This window comes from Cyprinodon variegatus, unplaced genomic scaffold, assembly GCF_000732505.1.
Source record: "Cyprinodon variegatus isolate N-32 unplaced genomic scaffold, C_variegatus-1.0 Scaffold327, whole genome shotgun sequence".
In the NCBI taxonomy this organism is placed as follows: domain Eukaryota; kingdom Metazoa; phylum Chordata; class Actinopteri; order Cyprinodontiformes; family Cyprinodontidae; genus Cyprinodon; species Cyprinodon variegatus.
The window spans coordinates 403276-426715 of NW_015150780.1; the positions used below are offsets into that span (position 1 = coordinate 403276).

General features: G+C 37.0%; 1 protein-coding gene across 1 annotated transcript in view; it reads right to left on the reverse strand.

Moving 5' to 3' along the window:
* The window catches only part of LOC107091142 (Na(+)/H(+) exchange regulatory cofactor NHE-RF2-like), a 44005-nt gene extending 21490 nt beyond the window's left edge, over positions 1–22515 (reverse strand). Inside the window, exons 1-2 of the mRNA XM_015384905.1 lie at positions 21871–22515; positions 19640–19924 (exon numbers count right to left, since the gene is read on the reverse strand). Coding sequence (XP_015240391.1) covers positions 19640–19924; positions 21871–22077 — 492 coding nt within the window. The 5' untranslated portion in view covers positions 22078–22515. The remainder of the gene's footprint in view (positions 1–19639; positions 19925–21870) is intronic.
* Between the last annotated feature and the right edge of the window lie 925 nt (positions 22516–23440).

Genomic DNA, 23440 nt, shown 5'->3' on the forward strand with positions numbered 1-23440 from the left:
CTGCAGTATCTATACTTCTACTTAAGTAACAAATGTGTGTACTTTCTACACCACTGCTTAATACTATGAGCTCTGTGAGTGCTCCCCTGGAAGCTGCTGCTGCCGCAGTGCATGCTGGGACAGCTGTCAGTCTCAAGAATGGACAAGTCTGCTCTGATGCATACTTGGTAAGGAGCGAGGGGCGAGAACAACATCCAAGGACTTTGTCCATTCTCGGTCTTTATGTTCTTGTGAATTGGAACAGTACTAGGGCTGAGGCTGATGACGTTTTTCAATCATACAATCACATGACAATGCACAAGTACACATATTGAGAAACGGCCAAGGAGGAGAGCAAGGAAGGAGTAAAAAAAAATAAAAACATGGTGGGCAGGTGGCCAGGTGAGGGAGAGGTGCAAGCTGGAAGACTGGCGCAGAGGAGGCAAGATTTGAGGCTCTCCAAAGGAGCCAGAGAGAAGTAACCAAGGTGTGTATCTAGAAAATTATATTGGTGGAGATCTGCATGGTCAGCAAAATATATAATTCAACTCACCATATTTTATTAACAGTTCTGTGTGCTAAATGTAGTAAAGTTGCTGCTGTAAATAGGTTGAGGAGTAATCTCTGAGTACCCTTAGTTCTCATTATCTGTGAAAAGTCAAGGATGTTGCTTAATAAGTGTAAATAGTGGAGAGTAACAGCATTCTTTAGGGTGTTGTTGTTCTCTATTGCTCACCGCCATTCCAGTTCAACCCTATTTACTTGCCTCAGTCACATTTGAGCGTAATGTGACAGTAATACTGCAGCTTTGTGCCGTAGGGCAAAGATGTCTGCCACCATAAATGAGGCCGAGCTCAATTTGTGGCAATGGCTGCGGCCATTACTGCTGCAGCCAAAACTGCTGCAACGAGCCACGACGAGCCGACGAGCCACCGGAACTGCCACCGGAACCGCTGCAACGCAGCCACTGCCACAAATTGAGCTCGGCCCTGCTGCTTGGTCCTTCCACCTGGTCCATTTCCCGTAAAAGTTCCAGAGACCGTCCGCACAAAGAACAAAATGGTGTAAATGGGCTCTATGCACAGCTCCACTACTTCCTGAATTTAAAGCAGCTCTTTTGTTTCCTGTCTTTCATTACTGGACGAACTGATTAATCCAGGTGTGTCTGGCCAGTTACTTAGGTCATACACACCTGGATTAATCAGTGCATCCAATCATGAAAGACAGGAAACAAAGGAGCTGCTTTAAATTCAGGAAGTAGTGGAGCTGTGCATAGAGCCTATTGGCTGAAATTTGCTCAACAATAAGGGCAAAACATTGTTCGGTTAGCGTAAACTTCAGAAAAACAGCTTCAGTGCAATTCTTTCCATCTAAAATCGCCACTGACTTTTCATGTGAAGCAGGAGGACTACAGATTGAGCTGTTTGTACTACAAGGCAGGGTAATCGTGACGTTACATCCGGCCACTGGGAAATTCCATATCCGTGTAGCCGTCTTTTGTTAATTTGTTTTTGGCTATGTAACTTTGTTTTGCCACTTGCAGTTTTGTCTTTGCACTTGTACAAGTGTTTCCGAACGGTCAATTTTTTTTTAGATGTAAATTTGTTTCCCTATAATGTATTTTTTTTCTCTAAAATGAAACTTTCTCTCACCTAAAATCTAACTTATTTAAAATTTAAATTTGTTTGCTAAAATGTAAATTTGTTTTTAAAAATTTAAACTTTTTTTTTCAAAAATACATTTGTTTCATAAAATATAATTTTGTTTCATCAAATGTTATTTTGTTTTTTATTTGTTAATGTAAATTTGTTTGCTAAAATGTAAATTTGTTTTTAAAAATGTAAACTTTTTGTTCAAAAATACATTTGTTTCATAAAATATAATTTTGTTTCTTCAAATGTTATTTTGTTTTTTATTTGTTAATGTAAATTTGTTTGCTAAAATGTAAATTTGTTTTTAAAAATGTAAACTTTTTGTTCAAAAATACATTTGTTTCATAAAATATAATTTTGTTTCTTCAAATGTTATTTTGTTTTTTATTTGTTAATGTGTTTTTGAATTGTAAATGTGTTTTGCACTTCTCAGCCACCGTACTGTAGATTACAGATTTAAAGATAAGACAAATTAACAAAGTAATGTGTAAACTTATGGACTGCTTGTTTGCTTACAAGTAGGCCTATATCACCTGCAATTTTTGTTAAAGTGAAAATCTTAAAGTGATACTTTTCTCTCAGTGCCTAAATATAACAAAGATCCATTTTATATATCTTCCTCAGTGTCAGATTACATATACATATATTTATGTTTATGTTTTTGGCATGGTTAACCAAATGTATGGATTAGTGTATTGCTGTGGCTTTTTTTTTTATTGAAAATAACTTTCTTCTGATATTGTGAATTTATTTTCCCCACCTTTCATGCAGCTGTGCCTAATAAACCGGGGGAGATAGAGCAGATGTAACCAGTTCACAGTGGTGGGAGAGAGAGCAATGGGAATGGAAAGAGGAAAACATGAAGTTGTACACAGCTGGGGAGAAGCAAAGAGGGATTTAAAAGGGAAAATAAAGGAAAGCCGGATGGAAGGGACCGGAACAGAAAAGGCCTCTACAGGATTAAAGGAAGAGAGCTGAGGGATAGATGTGAATGAGAAGCAGTGCTAAGGAGAGCTGAGTGAACATGAGAACCTAAGGATGGGCAGGGATCTCTATAAACAGCTAGAATCTAGTGTTGTGCTGTGTTGTGTAATAGCTCTGCTTTGTGTGTTTGCTTTGTGTCTGCAGGACAAAACAGCTGGGGTCTGTTTATGAAGTTCACAAGCTCTACTTCAGTGTGTGTGAGTGTGCAACATGTGTGAAGCCTTCTGTTTTTTCAGAGTTTCCTATGAACAGAGCTCCTCTAAGTGAAATCAGCATTGCACAGTAAACCACATTAGTCATGGATCAAGCTTCTATCCACACTCTGTCATGGTTACTACTTGGACTCTGCACACGGATCAGAACTTGATGGATGCTGCTTGTGTTAACTTTAAACCTCAGTCTATGTCTGTGGACACTAATGAAGCAGAAAATGTTCTTCAGGTGTCTTGCTGTCAACATGAGAGAACAATGAAATTGTGACCTTTTATCATCAGTGGAAAGTAGCATACCTCCCCCCAGAAGAATTTCTGATGGCTGACAGCCCAATGTACACTGTGTATAAAATCTTTACTAAAATATCAAACTCATATTTAACTTTTCTTTTGTCTAACACAGCAGGATATGTTGATATTAGCGTTTTACTGATGGTGTAGACGTCTCAAAGAGACCAATGTCCCTCTTTAATAGTCACCACTGTTGTCACTGATTAGGCTGATTGTCATTTTTGTCCTTACTGTTCCCCCAATTCTACATTTCAAATGGCAGGAGGACCCTAATGTGTCTGTGGAAAAGGGAAATGCTAAAAGGGCATGACTCTTCTATAACAGATATAGCAAAATTATTCATTTTCATTTTTTGCATTTTAAGCCATCCTAACGACAATTATATTTTATTGTATTCTGATATATTTTTTTCGATATAAATTCCAAAAACTTTCAAAAAGTATTGTATTGTAGTTTTTAAAAGTTTAACTTCTCTTAACTTTGTGGACATTTCTTGTCCAAAATAATTTTGCCAAAATTTCTCATTGCAGTTTTATTTATATTTCCCTCTACGCTGATAACAAATATGCTCCATGGATACAATTTTGTAGACAATGTCCAATTAAAACAAGAAACATAAACATTTTTGTATTGATTACAATATTTTTCTTCAAGAGAATAGCTCAGCAAGTTGATCAGTACTTATAAGCTACTACTAGATCCAATGGCGATATTCCCAAACTTTATGGCAATGACAAGACTTGAGACCAGAGTCCTGCACGGGTCAGATTTTTCAAAACTGTATCCGCCCGCAACTGTATAGTTCATAACAGAGACCCGACCAGTTACCCACAATTATCCCCATTTAAAACCTGCATGGGACTGCATGACCCGACCCTGGATCACAAATTTTACACACAGCCAATTATAATAAAAGAGGCAAAAAATAACTTTGCCTTACGCCCGCATCCAACGCGCGCTGCATTCACAGATTAACAGCTGTAAATTGTCCAAAGTAAGAAGGTTCGCCCGTTGCTTAAAAAAAATTTATAATATGAGTTAATAATATGAGTTTTTTTCTACCCTTAGATATAAGTTATATACGGGTACTCGCCAGATACCCGTGGGGAACACGACCCGGTGGAGGACTCTGCCTGAGACTGTACAGAGTCGCCTTTCTTAGAACTAAACTATTACCAGATAGCAGACAAAGCTTTCCTCTTTGGCTTCAGGGTTTAATTGTTAATCTTTTTCTCTATGGTTTTGGGACTTTACCTTTGCATAAAAAATACTAACCTATAGCTTACATGCATGGATCTATGCTCAAGTTGCAACTGTCTCTTCCATTTTGTTTGGTTGCAAGTATACTTTACTATTATCCCCACCTAGAGTGCTAGAGTAAGAAAGGAAGGATTTAACTTTCATTTTTGTACCTTAAACTCATGCAGAATGCTTCTGCAATTTAGAATTTCTGTTTGATGCATATGCAATTAATCTTACAGCCCAAAGCAAGACAAAGGAAAACAACTAGCAAAGATTTCAAATCTTTTATCGATGCTTTACTACTTTTTGGAAGAGGCTCATTATCACTTGTTTAAGGTTAACAGCTCTTTTAAAAGATACACATTTCCACTTTTAATTTTACTCTGTTAGTCTTTAGCAGCATTTTGCCTTAGACAGTAAGTAAAGGAATAAACTTGTCTGTAAATAATTGTAAATAACTTAAAGGCAAAAATAATTCACATATGATTATTGGGTTTAAACTATATGCAGACGATAAGTAAACAAAAACAGACACTGGCTGAAGGTTTACTGAGGAGCCAATGACCTAAATGTGATCCAGCAGTTTTGGCTGTTGATGTGTTTTGTCATTTCACGTGCTGAAATTGCCTGCAGCAGCTATTAGCAGCAATGTTATGAATGTGAACATGCTGTGCATATTGTCAGAGTTTAAAGCTAGACTGTCACTAATCAGAGTGGCATACACATGAAGGCACTCAGGTTGAGTTATTGTCAAGTTCAACTCTTTCATTTCAGTCTCCTGTGGTAAAATAAGGTTATTCTTTCCATTTTGTTTTCAATATCAGATACATGTTGTCGATTGAACTCTGATAAGGTAAATATTAAAGATTCCAGAAAACAGGTGACATTTTATCAAAACTTTCCTTTTCTTTAATATTCCAATCATTGGATAGTTGTATCATTTATCTCTCTTTTTATGCCTATCTCATGTTGGAAGAGCTGTTTTTTTTTTACACTTTTGGCGATGGTAGAAGATGGTTAAATTTTGCAATTAAATGTCAACCTAGATTGTGTGGGCTGCTGGCACAACTTATACTTCATCTCTTATCTACTTTTCTAATTTTAGGTGTAAACCTAATAAAATATTATACAGGTTAAACTTCTGGCAGTTTCTTTTTAGAGTGGTTTGTTTTTCACTTTGATGATGTAATGTTTGTGAGAGAGTGTGAGTCCACACCCCTGTTATCAGTGAGTGGCAGATAGGCCTCATTATGGAGGTGGTTAGTTTGTCTGAGTGTGTTTTTAACCCTTAAAGGTAAACTGTGCCTTACAGATACTGTATGTACACATCCTATGAATACATTTTGTCAAGCATTTTTAATGGTTGACCAACAAAAAGTAGAGCTTAATTAGAAAGTGAACAAACACTTTTACATTGTGTTTTCAAAATTAAAATAGAATTCAAATAAAAATCTGATTAACGTGGGACACATCAGTTTTCAGTCCTTGACAAAACTTTGCAGAGCCACCTTTTGCTGTAATAACAGCTAGGATTCTTTTGGGGTTTAATTATTTACTAAATATCTTTGTCTCAATCTTAGCCAGAGGTGACTGAAAGGTTAATGGAATAGAGACATTTAGACAAAGATCTGCCCTTTTACAATACTACCCTAGCTGCATGATTGTTGGTTTAAGGTACTGTAAGTGGAACCACTGCCACAGTCCCAAATGTTCTGATTAATTCCACCTAACACGTTGGCTTTAAAAACATTAAACAATCATTATCTTCTTTTAATCCCAGTGTATATATGTGGAGCTCTCACTGTCACGTGAAGGCTGAATGGTTTATAATTATGAAGTTAAGGTCAGAAACTTTAGTCCAAAGTGTCCACTGGATTGAGGGGTATCTGATCAAAAGTGAAATAATAATTCTCGGTTTAGAAACACAAACTATTTTGTTTTGTTAAGTTAATTGTTTTTGTTCATTAAAATCAAGTCAATGCCTATAGGACTATCTTTATAGAAAAGAAAACCTGTTTTTGGTAAAGAAACAGTCATCTAAAGCTTATTAGTGACAGAAAACATGTTCTTTTAGTTAATCTGTGTTAATTAGAGTATTTCACTCTTGTCATTTTTACCAGCCAAGGCAAACAGACTAATTTGTAAGTGGTGTTATATTGTTTCAGGATTATGTTTAGATGTGCAGGAAATGCATATTTTTTTACCCAAACATTTGAAATTCCTCTGAGATCAGAAACCAAATGTTTTTACTAATAACCTGTCAGAGACATGTCAGCTAACTTGTCAGTAATTGAGTGTTTTTTTTGTTTTTGTTTAAGTAGATCTGAGTCATGCACTTAACTGAACACTAATTTAAAACCAAGAACACCTTTCCTTCTTCTGTTCTTCTGCTCTATTTACATTGCAGTGTCCATATAAACTGTAAAACTACCTGCACTATTATAATAAAGAAATTTATATGCATGAAACAAGTAGAGCTATATGGTAATTGCCATACTGCTACACTTGTGAAAGTAAAATCTGTTTGGGCTCTTTTTGGCATCAAGACTATTATTCTTATTGCCACATTGCCAGACAGGACACTGTAAAAAACAAAAAAAACAAAAAAAAACACACACACAGAAGAAAAGCATTGTAAGCAGCAATACCAAGCATACAACGGCCAAAACTCAGTTTTCTCTTACAACTAGGGGCCAGAACTTCAAAAGACGGTGTGTATTCAAGCACACAGAAAGCTGATCTTTAATGCTGGTACAAACCATTTGTATGTGTAAATTGGGTGTAACAGCACACGAAAACATTTTTGTGAGTACCATTCAAGACTGACCCAAAACAGGTTAGATAAAGACATTGCAGTATATATAGTTTAAGGTAGGACATATAGCTGTGACAAAAGCTGCACAGCCAAACCAATATAAACATGGCAGTGCAGGACATATGCGTAGATGCTGATATAATATCTGTTTTGTCAGAATCCAATATTTCATATTTCAAATAATGGATTCATATTTGAAGATCAAGAGCCTAAAAGTATAACTTTATGTTGTTTCTCGTGGCCTCTGCTGCTTTTTTATTTACTACCATGATTGATTAAAACCAAACGTTGGCAAATAGGCCTTTAAGTAAAAATACAGATATGTGCATAATAAAGACTCCAGTAAAAGTACATTTTCTCTTTGAACTATTTACCTTAGTTAAAGTAAAACATACAGGTTAAAATGTTTTTCTTCTCTTGTTCCCTGTGTTGTACAGTAAGAGAGAATATAAACAGTATAAACTCTGCTTTTTTTAAACCAAATTTTTAGACTGAGTAATTTAACCCTTTATAGGGCACTCATTGAAAAACGTTGAAATGTTAAATTTCCATCTCAGGGTGTCATTGTGGTATATATCAATAATAATAATCTGTAATCACATTTTTTAAAAATTTTAATTTTCATGCTGAAAATCACAGGAAACGAAGTGATCAAATATGGTAACTTGCCCCGTTCAGAAGTTCCATATATTTCAGTTATTTAGCCTAAACTATGATTTAAAATAAGATGGTAGATTTGAGAGGAGATATTTAAGAACGTTAAAACTTTTTGACTGTCCCGTTGATCTGTAAGGATGCAAGTTGTTTAATTAACTTATTATCAATCAACATAAGTAGTTAATATTGATATGAGATCTGTGAGCATAGATAGCAGACCACAACATTAAAACACATTAGTCTGAGGACAAATGCTGCCTCTTAACCATGAGTGCAACTGATAGCAGGTGTAAATAAAGACTCAAAATTTAATCTGTGACGAGAGAAAGAAAATCGAAAGGTTAAAAACTCCTCCTCTAAAGCCTTCTTGGTCTGCATTGATCAACTAAAACATAGAAGAAATTTTTGCCTGTTTTTTTCAATGCTGTATTTATATAGTTTGTATTTCGTTCTTGTTTCTTCTTTTTCTGTTAATTTTTTTGCGTAGGATGTGTATTGATCATTCATCTCCAGACTGCAGCCTACTCAAAGTCCACTGACATTTTTAAAGCCAACTAGTATCGTTTGAATGATGAAACTGAGAAAGATAAAACATATCTACAGAATGGAAACAACAATGATCAAAATTTATCAAGACAAAAGTTTTACTTAAGATTTACTTTAAAGACTAATACCTGAAAATTTATTGATGGGAGGGAAAGGAAGGTAGTTAGACCTAAAGGACTTGATAAAAGTCGTTCAGTCTATTAGTAATGCTGGGCATTTGTAGCTTTAACAGAGGTGGACATACTTCTGTAATGATATTGATATCTAGTTCTATCAGATGATCTCACAAAAAAAACAAAAAAACACTATTTTTATGTCACCATGTTGATTCCAGCAGAGTATTTGTTTATAAATGCAATGAAAAAATACAAGTATGAATAAGTTGATACATACGGTAAAACAATTAGCTTAAAGTCCTGAAAAATATGATATCTGACAGGTTTACACTGAAGGCTATAACATAAATATTCAAAATCCTATTCTACATCCTACAGTGGGTCTTCACTAAGAGTTGATTATTTCTATTTAAGGTGAATATCAGTTGTAAAGTAGCGTTTGTTTTATGTTTTTAAATTCAATACTTAAAATTCAGAAGAGCAGATACATTTTCCTGTGAAAGAAACACTGTGTGAAGAAATATTTCATCTGAAGAGAAACAGTTAAGTTCACGTCCTCTGGGTTAACATGGAGCATTTGAATATATTATCAGTTCAGCTTTGGGGGAGATACTGCAGAAACACCCAGCTGTGCAGTATCTCACATACCCACCCACACACTTTCAAAACAAAACGCTCAGTTGTTCACATCCCGCAACATTATGCACCTTACAAGCTCAGCTTGCCTCTTTGTCTGTTTACTACCCCACCGCGCACAAGAACCAGACAGCCATTCCCTGATGGTAAACCTTTTTCCATCCTTCATGTTTTAACTCCAGGAATTTGGGTTTGCTCTCTAACCCAAACACACTCTGAATCAGGACCATTGATGTAACAACATTGGTATTCAAAGCTGGGGGGTCGAAGTGGAGGGTCTCATATACCAGCTCCAGATGTTTATGGGGGTAAATACCCCAACTCTACTTAGTGTGAAGTCATTTAAAAGTTAAAGTCTTACATCTGACCATCTATTCTGTAAAGTAATGGCCTTTCAGCTAAAATATCTTTCAAATCATTGACAGATATAGGATCATCATACAGATGTAAAGGCTGCACACAACTGTGTTGTGTTTTCAAACCCTGGAACCAGCAGACCACATCTTTTATCCATTATCCTCAGCCCTAACAGCACACTGTGCCAGGAAACAGGACACATGACTCCAAAAGAGTCTCAGTCACTATTTCAGTTACTTTTGTTGTCAGAAATTGATTAGTAGGAGATAAAAGATACGGGTAAAAAGAAAAAAGTAAGAATAAGAAAAACTAAAACCAAAGTTTCATTAAAAAAAATTTATTTTTACACCTAGTAAAATTAGAGATCTTCTGATTTGATATTAATATCGGATATCGGTCCAATATTACCCAAAAAACAGATATCAGATTTTAATGGCAGGCATCTTAAATCTTCTATACATTCATGCAAAAAGAAAAACTGTAACAGCTTTCTGTTACTCACTGATTAATAATAAACGGGCCTGTTGTTTTCATACCTTTTGTTGTTGACTGCAGTTTCCTGTTTTAATATTACTTGACCAAAACTTTCCTAATATTCTACAGTATGAAATAAGTAATAAAGGTGGTAGAGTTAATGTTAATATTGGATTAATATTGGTATCATCCTGTTCTCAAAGCTGCAACAGGTATCGTATCGAAAAATGAAAATGTTTCATTGGGACACCCCAGTGATGCATTACAAACTTTAAAATGAATTAAGATTTTATTAAAGGAGGACGTTATTGCAGAAACTTAATGTAGAAAAAGCATCTTGGGTTCAGACAATCTTCATAACAAACACTAAGACTTTAACATACAGTACTTCTCAGCACCTGTGGATAACTTTACACTATTAAGTATGGTTAAGCATCTGTGATGCTCTGGGCCAGTCTCTCCTTAAAAAAACTTGTAAGGAGTATTAAAATGCAAGAACGTTTTAGTCAAAGATCTGTTTGACTTTAAAGAATTTCTTCATGATGTGGAGAGACTGTGCTAAAAGGAATGATCATAGATCTCTTTCTTATGCTACATGCAGACCTCAGGAGCAGCAGAAGCAGCTAGTTTACATGTAAAGTCAATGGTTGACACACATCAAGGCGCAGCAAAAGGTCCTGCAGCACATCTTCTTCTGAGCAGCCAGAGCAGCGCCTCATGATCTTCTGAGCATCTGACGCAAGTGACGCGCCCTAGGAGCTTAAGCTGCAGGAGTTGGAAAAATTTAACTTATAGTGCTCGACGCGCCATATCAACCAATCAGAGAAGCTGATCTGGGAGCTGGCAGGGAGACAGACACAGCACTGCTGATGCAGTGTGCTATGATCAGTCCTCGGAAACAGTTTATTAACATCTAAATTAACGTAAAATGCGGAAACCTGCCAGTAAAATATTTTCTATTTTATTATTCTGGTTCCTGCAGTTTTGATTATGTATGAGAAAAATGCCTTCCAGACATCGCGAACAGTAGCCGAAAACCATGAAGAGGCGACCGGGCCAGAGGCTGCTGTTGAACAGAATTCCCAGTGACAGAGCACCGCAGCTGTACGGGGGTCTGAGTGGCTCCCATATTAAAATAATATTTGAAGGCAGGATCGTAATCTGGATGAACTGACTGCACAGATGAAGTTTTCAGGTGGGCTTTCTCACTAAAAAACATATTAAAACTACATTTCACGCATTGATCACAGCAAATATAGCTGCCACTGTTACAGGCAAAGAAAGGATAGGGTAGCTCTGCTCAACGTGCCTCAGACCCACTTTTTGACCATGCAGCCAGAGCAGCAAAGATGGTTCAGCTGCGCATCAGAACTAAACTTGAACAAGCATAAAAAATGTAGCAGCATGTGCATTTTTGCTGCTTCTGCTGCGTGCAGTCTGAATGTAGCATTAAAGCCTTGAGAAAATAAGAGAAGGACAGCAAATTGACAAACAAACGTTTGTACAAATAAATATGGAATCATTCCATGCTATACTTTATTTAGATAAAAAAGGTGTTTATCTAACTTCCAACTAAACATTCTCCGTAGATATACCAAAGAATACTCTAACTTACACAACTGTTACAACTCACATAAAAATGTCAAGCTGAGTCAGGACTCCTTACATTTAAATACGCATCTGGAACCTCTCTTTAGGAATAAATACACCCTCCCCTCTTTTCAGAGTTATCTTGTTTAGTCTCTGTGGTTTTAATGCAGGAAATTTTTTTCACCAGCTGCAGCACATGTAAGTCTGTAGTTGAGCGTAAACATGCACATAAACCTCCACTTTTGTGTACAACTGTTGACATTTAGATTAAATTAAACACTGAAACCTTTCAACCAATTAAGACCTGTGGCAAAACAAATCATGTGAAATGAGGCATTACGCATTTATAAGTTAAACTCCCGCACCCCCTCAAACATAACCCCCCTACTCTGTTAACTATTTTAACAGATGTGTTTCAGTCTGAACTCCACATGGGAGAAGATGAGCGCCAAAGGCTTTAGCATATCCTCCACATAATGTTGCTACATTTATAAAGACGTAAAGTGCAGCTTGCATGTATGCTGGCAGGAAGATGAATCATCGAGACTCACTCGTTTTTCATATCTGTTATTTTGGCCAAATGGCAAAGGACCAAAGCTCATAGAAATTCTGTTATTTAATGTACAACTAATAGAAACAGAGAGCTGAAATGCATTGAATTGTTAGCTTTCAGCTTTTTACAAGCACATCAGTGCAAATCTTCTAAACTCATTATTTAGCCCTAATTTCTGTATATGAACACAACAGCCACAGAAAACAAACATCCTTCAACTTAAAAGTTAATTTTATGACTAGGGATGGGGGAGGGGGATTTAAGTAAATACTAGCTAAAAAGGTTAGAGCATAAGAAACAACAAAATCTACCTCTAATTTTTTCAGTATATGAGTCAGACAACATTAAAACATAATTTTTTTTTTTACAGCAACTATGAACCTGAAATTTCATATTTGCATGCAATATGTTATATCACTTGTATATTTACTAAATCCATTTCAAGGTTATAACTAATTACTGTCAGTGTCTATAAAAAGGAAATGATTTAAAATGAAATTTGAGAAAAAAAATCTCAACATGAGCCTAAAATGCAGGTTAGAAACAATTTATAGTGGAGATTGTGCTAACCTTTAATAGTGCAGATTAAACTACAAACATATTATTATAGTAATCTTTGTTTTTAACCACCTCCACAGCAACACTTCAGATGCAATAAACTAGACATACTACATAATCTCTGTCATGAAGACGCTTCAATATTTTCTGGACAAGGAAAATCCCTTAGTCTTATAAAAGAATTTAACTTGGTTTTTAAAGTCAAAGGATACTAACTAAATTTTCTGTACCTGTCTACAAACACACTAATAATAATAATATAAAATAATTGAACTTTATTGATCTCACATTTGAGATATTTACCTCCATTTAAATCATCTCCTCGGGGAGCAGTGGGCTGCCCTCGTGGAGCGCCCGGGGAGTAATCGGGTGTTAAGGGTCTTGCTCAGAGACCCAGAGTGGCAGGCTGTGGGAATGGATTTTGAACTCACAACCTCAGGATTCCAAGCTCTATGCCCTAACCACTAGGCGACCACTCCCCCAAGTTAATGCCAAACTTATTGCAGCCTTCCTAGAATTTAACAGCATATAGGAACATTGTGTTTGTCTTAGCAGAAAGTATTTGCTTCTCTCCAGTTTATCACTTGTAGGCACTTGCAGTTTAACACATGTTGCAAAAAGCTAATGATCACAAAGAAGGGACAAAAAGTAAGCACTTGTCAGAACCATGTCCTTTTTAAAGTTGGATGTGTAGAGAGTTACGTGTGTTTGTGTGTATCTGCAGGTTAAAAAAAAGTTCCAATGAGAAAGTGACACCTGATACTTTATCGAAAGTGGAACAACTCCACACAAGAACACACACCAGGGTTTGTATGTCTGTGGGCACCTGTCTTAGCATCAGAGTGAGACCCAATTTTCCTATTCCACCATAAAGTTAAGGGCCAGTTTTTGTAAAGGGGGGATGTTTTGCTGGTCCTCAATATCTATATTGCTAATGGTTAGGCTTAGTGCCAAGGTGTGATTTGATTTTAGTTTAGGGTTAGGGTGAGTAATGCATTGCTAATGGTTAGGGTTAGTGCTTTTGTAAGGATTAGGACATTAAAAGGTTTGAACCTGACTGATAAGCAATGGATTTAAAAAGCACTTGTCATACAGTATGCCTTGATGACAAGCAGCCAAAAATCCACCTAAGGTTGCAAGTCACTCAACCTTTTTCAGCAAAGGCCCCCCAAGATCGATGAAGGCACGAAGCAAAGACCCTCTTGCCATGTCTGTCCTGTTGGTGGAGGATTGAGACCCACCTATAGTACCTCACTCCTGCAGTACTTCTGCGACCCCACAATCACGACCTTCATGTTGGGGACCACTTCTCTAGCCTGCATTCACTACCTATGGTAACCAACAAACTAGGGCTGAACGATTTCCCCCAAAATCTCAATTATTTTTTAACCAAAATTGCGATTTTATTTCCATTTCCCTTTGCACTAACCCCAAGCTTGTAAAATTTTTCACCCAAGTGTTTGTTTTGGAAAGCTTGCATGCCCAGACTCCATTGTTACAGAACTTAACTTTAAAAGTTGAAAAAGTTTTTACTTCCAGTTGCATGTATGGATCTGCGTCCTAGCTGCAACTCTCTCTCTGTGTGGCAGCAGACCCACTTCAAGCGTTTAACAACCACCTAAAGGACTGGAAGGAGAAATTTAGTGCCCTACTCTTGTTAAATATAGTGTCATCTGGCTAGAGATATCAAAAAAACTAAATGGCTTTCTTTTACTTGCAGGTGTATATGACCAATTTGTGAATATTTGCAACTGGAAATAATCCCCCACTATCAACGAAAGGATTTGCAGTAAAAAACAAAAACAAAAAAAACAATGCCAAACAACTAGCAATACACACAGCATTTGGTCTTATGGCTTAAAATCATGATAAAATTGTATCATCTTTCATAGATCGAAGGAAACCCTGCTCTTATAGAAAAAGTCAATATCAAATGTGCATTAAACCATACTTTCTCAGGCGAAAAAACATGAAATAATACATGGAAATTATAAAACTAAAAATAAAATGGAATTCCTTCTAATAATTTCAGATTAAATTATCTTTTGTACAAAGATATTAGCAAATAAAGTAAAAAAGGTTGAAGAAAATAAAAGGTAGAAGAAAGCACATTATCTTTTGTGAGCAGAAAGCTATTTCCTGCATCACAAATCAAGAGGCAACAGGAATGCAACAAGAGGGAAACCTTGGAGATGGATGGCCTTAAAACAGAAGAAAAATACAGGCAGTGTTATGTAACCTAGAGAACATAGGCACAAACATTCCCCTAAACCTTTGACTGGGATATTCATTAGGCAGATGTGCAGGAAAGTATGATGCAGAGATGTTTGTATCTAGCTGCATTTCATTTTACCTGTGTGTGAGTGTAGACCCTATAAAAGCTGTGATTGATATTCATGTTTAGAGATCAGGAGAAATCTCACTGCTGTTTTAAATTTTGCTTTGAGGATTAATAAAACACTTTATTGCAGAAACATAAATCTTTCCATACTGAAAAGGCTTTCAGAATGTCCTGACCTCAGTCTATAGGCCAAATCCAATAATTTCAAAATGATTTGAAATAAACTAATGCTTCTCAATATTTTTATGCTCAACAAAAGTAAAAATTATGACAATCTCTTTTTCTTCTAATTTGCGGTACACTTACTTTACTCACTTAAAAAAAAAATGTAACTATAAAAAGGTGATTTAAGTGAATAGGGACTGTACAGTATGTGCATTAAATTTAAACATCCAAGGAAGAACTGGTAATGCATTAAATATTAAACACCAGTTATTGTTCACACATTATCAATGTAAATTCATTAAAAAACATGTTTATTTCACTATACAGTGAGATGGTATTTAACATTTTGTGTGTTTTTTCATTATAAAGCAAAACATTTACAAAAAAAAGTACTTTGTTGTGATCTTTATTGCACAACTTAGCTTTTTGTTGATATTTTATGTGAAAGAAGAGCACAGCATATGTTTGTGGAAGAAACTTTGTTAATGCTTTTTTTGTAGATTAACTTTATCCTGTAAAGTTTAGCAGGCAGATGTTTACAGCTGATATTTATTACCCTAAAAAGAATCAGTGCTAACAATAGCCTTCAGTTGTCCTCTGAGTAGTGAATAGATTCCACCTTACAGCTGCACTGTCAAGGCCTGAGGTTTGTTAGACAGCATTAGTGAACTAACAACCTTATAAAGCACAACAAACCCCACAGACAGGGCAGGGATTAAGTTTTAGAAATGCTTAAATAAGTGTCCTAAAATAAAACAATTGAACAAAACAACAACAAAAACACAACAACTAAAGAAAACTATGTGTGGATGCAAAGTATCAAAACACATCACCACACAAAACATTGTCATGACACTATCATGTAGTCAGGATCCTTTTTTTGAACGACTGTCAAAGTTGGGATGGGAGATGGGAAGATTACTAAACAATAAAATAGCTTGCAAATAAACTAAAGACTGTGTTGGTTCATCTTTCAGCAGGATAACGTCCTCTAACTTAAAATCAGGGCTACAAAGGATGATAAAAGATGAGGGATGGCAAACTCATTTTTATATCGAACCCCTTAAACATAATCTAGACCAGCGGTGTCAAAGTGGTTCCAGAAAGGGCCGTGCGGCTGCAGGTTTTCTTTCCAACCAAGCAATAGCACACCAGACCCCAGTCATCTCATCAAGTGAGTCCAATCTGAACATTATAACTTGATGAGATGACTGGGGTCTGGTGTGCTATTGCTTGGTTGGACAGAAAACCTGCAGCAACACCACCCTTACTGGAACCAGTTTAATACCCCTGATCTAGACTTTAAGAGGACCCGTTTCGGTTGCAGTTATTCAATTTCTATTCCAATTTTTCATTAGCAAAGGGCACACTGTTCTGTTATAGTAATTTATTGCATAATAAATAATGTATTTAGCTGTTTTGCCTACCTTGGTCACTTTAAAAGAATACATGCCTCTACTTTATGTCATTTTTTGACTCTTGGTGCCAGATGAGTTGCTGTGGGCCTTGAGTATGACGTGTGGTTTAGATCAAGGCAGTCATGTCTTAGTGTGTCCCGTTCAGATTCCAGACTAAATCCAGCTAATTTATAATTCATTGAAAATTAATATTCTTCTCTGTACCTCACAGTGATGCACTTCTTTGTATTGGAAAATCTAAAGGAAATACATTAAAGTTTAAGGTAAAACTTTTAAAAAGTCAATAGGTTTGAAAACTTTCCTAGACATTAACAGTCAGGAAGTTTTTTGTTTTTTTTTATTAATGATCTTTATCAAAGTGCTTACCTGATTAAGCAGCATTTATGCTTATTCAAATAAACTTTCTTATCATTAAATCAAAGTATGTAAAAACAAAGCAGTGTGAGTTTCTTCAGCAAACTCTATTCCTGAAAACGCACACCTTAAATGCACCATCGTCATTAGAAAACCTTTGCTTTCCCACTGTCCTGCCCCGTTGTGGGTGGATACTAAGCTCAAAGTGAGAGTTTGCTTTTAGCAAGTATAATACTGGCTCCTACGAGTCTAAGGTTTCCTCTGTACCGATTCAAAATGCTTTTAAATGTCAGGATGGCTGTTTTTTTCTCCTCTGACCTCTCTTAAGAAGAAGAATATGAGGAGAAATGTGCTGCTCTCAATGGTTGTCGTGTTCTGTGGCTTAGTGAGAGAAAATAAGACCTGGCATACAACTCACTGTGTATACTGTCAAATATTTACAATCCAAGACCCGTTTATGTCACGCCCCACTGCAAAAAGAGCCTAAATTATTTTTTACTGTGGAAATATTTAACCACATATTTTTTTAACAAAAGTCTCTTTTTATTTCATGTTTATTTATTGAGTCAGGAAATGATGTTTCGTAATAAAGAAATTGTTTTTATAACAAAATGACTTGTCCACTACTGTTTGTGATTCTCTAGTAGAACACCACTGCTCACCAAAGCTCTATCCTATTTTTACTAAAACACGTTTAAATGATCTCCTAACTGGGTTTTGTGAGAAAACTATGTGGACTGATGAGATATAATTTAAACATTTTGGAAGAAATAGATAATGTTACATCTGATGCAAAACTAACTCAGTAGTTTAAAAAAAAGAACACAATACCATCAGTAATTGAACTAGGTTTGCCCAACTTAATTTTCTTACTTATAAACTTAACAAATCAAGTTGGATAAACTTGATTCAATTACTTGTTACCAATTAAAGCAATTCATTAAAGTTGGAGTAGAACTTTAGCTTTTAAGTGTAGTGTGATGATCCAGAGTTGAGCTGCTGAATGAGGCCTGGGATAAATTGCCATAAAATATCCCAAAAACCATGGTAGGAGGGAGAAAATGTAGTTAACAGTTTGTGGCCTCAAACCAAGTCCGAATGGCTGAAGGTTTTGATGTTTTCTAGTCAAAGTCTGCACTTATTTACAATGTAGGTACAAATGGGTTTGTGCATGCTCTCGCAAGAGTTTAATAGCCGTTACCTCTCGGGAGCAGGTACAGGGTTGTGCATGTGCATTTTTTTTAAGTGGAGAGGGCAGGTCTTTTAAAACAATTATGAAGATCCTCCACAATACCACCCATCCATCCATCCATTTTTCATCATGCTTTATCACAGCTGGGGCCGCAAGGGGTGCTGGTGCCTATCTCCAGCTGTCTATGGGCGAGAGGCGGGGTACACCCTGGAAAGGTCGCTAATCATTTATGTTTTTAAAATGAGTCAGCGTGACTAAATTTAAAAGAACTGTAAAGAAAATTACAGTCAGTTAGACAGTCAATGGAAACATGTAATGAAATTGGCTTTTAAAAGTCATTTTGTTTATATAAACAAACTTGCATTTCTTCTGAAAAACAGTTATTTTTTTCTTGTGCTTTTTTCTCCATTTCATTGACCAGACTGTTTTTCCATTTGTTTTTACTTACTGGACTAAAAGCCAAATCTGTTTTCCCAGTAACAACCGCAAAAGAGCTCTGCAGAAGACGTTAAATGCTCTATTGGTGTGGTGTGTCAATCCTGAGTCCTAATACCTATATGAAGACGATTTCCTTTGAGATGCAACAGGAAGCTGAGGTGCTTGTTTAAAGTATGCTTTTCATTTTAAAAGGGTAATTCATTTTGATGCAGCCTACTGAGTATTTCTTTCTTGTTTTGCCTTTTTGTATTCTACTGGAGAAAAAAAAACTTATTTTGCAAACCTAGGTGGATTAGACCAGCTCAAAATTGTAAACTTTCCAAGACAAAAAAGCAAAAACTAAACAACATCACCAGGATATTTAAAATCCAAAGCTCTGAAGATGTCAAATCTCATGCAGAATAAGTGCCTGAATGGTTGGAGCATTTCAGCAGGGCACCACTAAGTGAAAACACATGTGGTGTGGCTGCAGAAAGCAGAAGGGGAGCTGCATGTTCTTTTTTATAGAGACTCCATGAAACGGAATCTGAACTGATCTTTGTGCAGACACAGGGCTGTTCACACTGAGATACGATGATTCACATTGTCAGCATGGAATAAAATACTAAACAAAGCAATAAAATCCTACTTATTTAATCAAAAATAAACAGAAATATGAAACTGTAAGCACATTTTTTCTTCACTTTTTCCTTTAAACAAAACAAAACTTTCAGCTAAACATTTGAGCTAGAAGCTTTTTTTTCTTTCAGCTTTCCAGAAACTAGACCTTATGACTTCCAGCAGGTTTCACCTTCTGACATTTCAGGATTCACTTTTACTTCTAAAAAAACATCTGGCAGTCTTACAGCTATGCTACGTTACCCCCTCAGTACACAAAGTGAGTGAGGTTGCAGAACCTGCACGACATCTACAAATCAGATCTTAAACCGACATGACAGCCACAAAACAAGTCCAGGTTGTAGCCATGAATGAGTTGAGAGAAACAGTTAAGACATATGACTCACAACCTGAGATCTGTTTGCACATGTTTTTTTTCTTTTTATAGCATGATCACTTGATCTGAGCTCACCTTTTTTACAGCCTTCGATGGTGACCTCCTGGTGGGCTTCTGCACCTTGCCATCCTGTTTGGACACTGAGCCATTCTGGCGCTTCTTGGTGGGGGAGGAAGGTGTGGAGGAGGGTGCAGATGATGGGGAGGCTGGAGGGGAGGAAGCAGGAGGAAGAGCATCTGTCCCAAGAATGGCCATCTCCTCTGTTGCTGTGAGATGCAGGCTGCGGAGGCTTTCGTATGTCTCCTGATCAACAACCAGCAACCTGGTCTCACTTTCTACTGCCTTGATCCGTTGTACCACCTGGGAGAAGGACATAATACTTCATCACCTGGTTTGGAGTTGCATATGTTTATTTTCAGTACGTAATACAGGGTTTGGCTTGAGTACATTCCTTTGCAGGAATAGTCTGAATGACTTGTCACAGTACAACTACAAACTTCAATGCACTTTACTGGGATTTTGCAGAGACAGACTAACAAAAAATGTAAAGGTTCTAAAGTTGGCCCAGCGGGGGAGTGTTGGCCTTGTGGCTAGAGCAGTGCACTTGTGCTCTGAGAAGGTGCAAGTATCTGGTTTGATCCACACAGCCTGCACTCTGGGTTACTGATCAAAAACCCTTAACCCTACACTGCGCCCCCAGCGCCACACAATGGCAGCCCACTGCTCCCCAAGGAGATGTGTTAAATGCAGAGATGCGTTGAGATGAGTCCAATAATTATTATTATTATCATTCACTTTTTCGTGATGTTGGAGTGTTGCAGAACACTAACTCTGCACATCAGCTTGAAAAAAAAATTCCCACAGTTAAACATGGCAGTGACCGCATTATACTGAGGGGATGCTTTTCTTCAGCAGAAAGAGAGATATGCTGGATATTGGATGCATGAAACTTGGAGGTATTATAATATAGTATTGCTTGCAAACAGTCCTTTCTGATTACAAGACTCCCCTAATGAAACTGCGAGATGATTGTGATTTAAACTATTGTGAAGCTCTAGGCAGGGTAGTCAAAAGACAATCATTTAAGAAGACCAACCAAAGGCTGTGGCTTCTAGCATTACAATCCTAAATACACAGCCATGATCTGGCTGAAAGCCTATCAATATGAATGGGTAAGGCTGCTGGAGTCATACCCAATAGATCTACAGCTTTAATTGCAACACAAGGTGACTCTGCAAAATATTTCTTGCAATATCAGTACATATTGAAGCACACTGCTCGTTTCAAATTTTAAATGAAGAAATATGCAGAAAAAAATTATTTTACTGATACGTCATAATTAAGCACTACTGCTATAAAATGTGCCTATAAAACAAACATGAAGTTAAATGCTGTAAAATTTATAATAAAAGAAAAAATAATGAAAGTGATGTGAATATTGTGAAACTTGATTTGATCAGAAAAAAACTCACAAACAAAAGGATGTGGTGAAAATGTTAACTAAGCATTATATAAAATATTACCATATAAAGGTTAACTTTTAACAAAAGCAGAAATATGTTTGCTGGGAGCCTATGTTCCCCATAAACTATTGTGGGTTTCTTGTAATATTTTTTTTGTTTTGTTCCTTTTGGCCCATTCTGGACCATCACAGCGGTAAAAAACAAAACCCAGCATTAGATCCATTACACAGCAGGACTGCAGAACCAAAAGGCTATTTTCATGGTCTGCAACAATTTAGATGTCATCAGGCATCATTGCACAACCAGTTTAATCTGTCCAAATGAAATAAAAAGGACATTAGATATGTTATGAGAGCTTAACCCAACTTGTGTTATCTCTGCTGCAACAGTCACAGGGGGAGCCTGTAGATAATTATAAAACCCTTCAGACTCTCTGTGAACAACAGCCAAATCCCTAGAGTGAAGCAACCCAGTTCAGACAGAACTGCAGACAGTTTTAACCTCATTTACAGACGCAGAAGACAGTTGGTTTATTTGCAGATTTTTCTTGGCACAGATATGCTGTGCAGGCGTGTTGCTGTTGGTATCTTGCGTATATCTATGAAACGTTTCTATGACTGGGTAAAATTCCAGAAAGTCAGTGGACTCATTTTCCAAATTCATCATGTGATTGGAAAAGTGCAACAGAAGCAAAAAAAAAACAAAAAAAAAAAACAAGCCCGATTGTCCTGCTTGTTTCTGTCAGGCTGTATGACCATTACATGCACCCTCATGCAGACAGCGCACCGGGCTGTAATTGGAGTAAAAATCATCAATATGAATGCCCACGCGTGGAGCACTCGCCTGGTGGTGCGTCTCCCTCTCCACGTTGACTCCGTTCACCGCGACCACCCTGTCCCCGGCGCGCATTCCCGACGCTTCTGCAGGGGAGCCTGTTTCCACTTTGCGGATGAACTGGCCGCTTTTCCCCTTTTCGCCGTGCAAGTGAAATCCATACCCGTTCTCGCCCTTTGCCATGATGCAGAGCCGCGGTTTGCGCTCGTTGGCCATTTGCTCCTTCGTACCTCGATCCTCCTGCAGATTCGATTTCAAAAGTGGGGTAAAAACCAAACAAAACAAAAAAAAAAAACAGGATGGGGAGTTCAGGAGAGAATGGCTAAACTTCCAAAGCGCAAAACCATGTCCGCTTCATACTTTAAACACCAAAATCTGCAACAAAAATATCCCAAAATTTACTTAAAAAAAAAAAGTGCAAAGGGAAAAATGCAATAACTTAGAACCTCCTGTGTGGTTTAAAACCAGTCCATCAGATCGTGTTTCTCCTGTCCAAACTGGAGCGCACGTCAAAACCCATACGCGCAGCAAACTTCAGATCCTTCAACGGAACATCATTACTCTATGCAGAAAAAATAAAAAAATTAAAAAGGAGGATGGTCACCAGAGGCTCCGCTGCCTTTTTGCAGTTATCCATAAACACTGTCCGGAGAACACGCTCTCATCTATAGGAGCGCTGAGCGCGCAGCAGCGGCTTGTGCGCAACAGCACCACCTTCCTCCAAAACAGTAGCTAGGAAATAATATTCAGGAGTGCAAATCTCAAATGGCACAATATGGCCATCTGATGGTGGACAGTAGTATAACTACTGTAATACATAATTAATTAAATAAAAAAATAGGTCATCTTTGCTTGATCCAAGTCAAAATTATATTGGTGAAAGTTTTCTTTGATATTGTCGGAGTTCTGGTTCTGTTCTGTTTTTCTTTTGAGTATTCAGTTTTGCTTTGCTCCTTGTTTTCTAGTTTTAGTGGTTGAATTCTCATTTTGTTGTGCTTTCTGGTTATTTCTCAGTTACTGTCTCAGTCTTGGTTCTGTCATGTTTTCATTTGAGTATTCAGTTTTGCTTTGCTCCTTGTTTTCTAGTCTTGATGGTTGGTTTCTTATTTTGTTGTGTTTTCTGGTTATTTTCAGTCTTCAGGGTTTCGTTTGTTACCCTCTGCTACCCTCTTGTGTTCTCCTTTTTCACTAGCTCCTTTCCTGATTCTGCCCTGTTCACACCTGCTCCCAATCTGCTCATTAGTCTTCTCTTTGTTTCAGTCTCCCATAAATACTCTCTCTGTTCAGTTCTTCAGGGCTGGTTACTCGTCTAACTTCCTCCTACTCCGTCTCTCTAAGCTTTCCTCCTCGTGATAGTATCCCCCCTGATGCCTCCATGGTTTCTGGTTTGTTTTGACTTTTTTTCATGTTTTGATATTTGGATTCCTGGTTTCTGGTTTGTTTGAACTTTGTTTTCATGTTTGGATTTTTGGATTTCCTGCCTCTGTGTTCAGTTAACCCTTCATTAAACCAACAAGCTGCCTCCCTCTGCCTCCCTGCCTCTGCATTTGGGTCAACAAACCATAACCAAATCCTGACA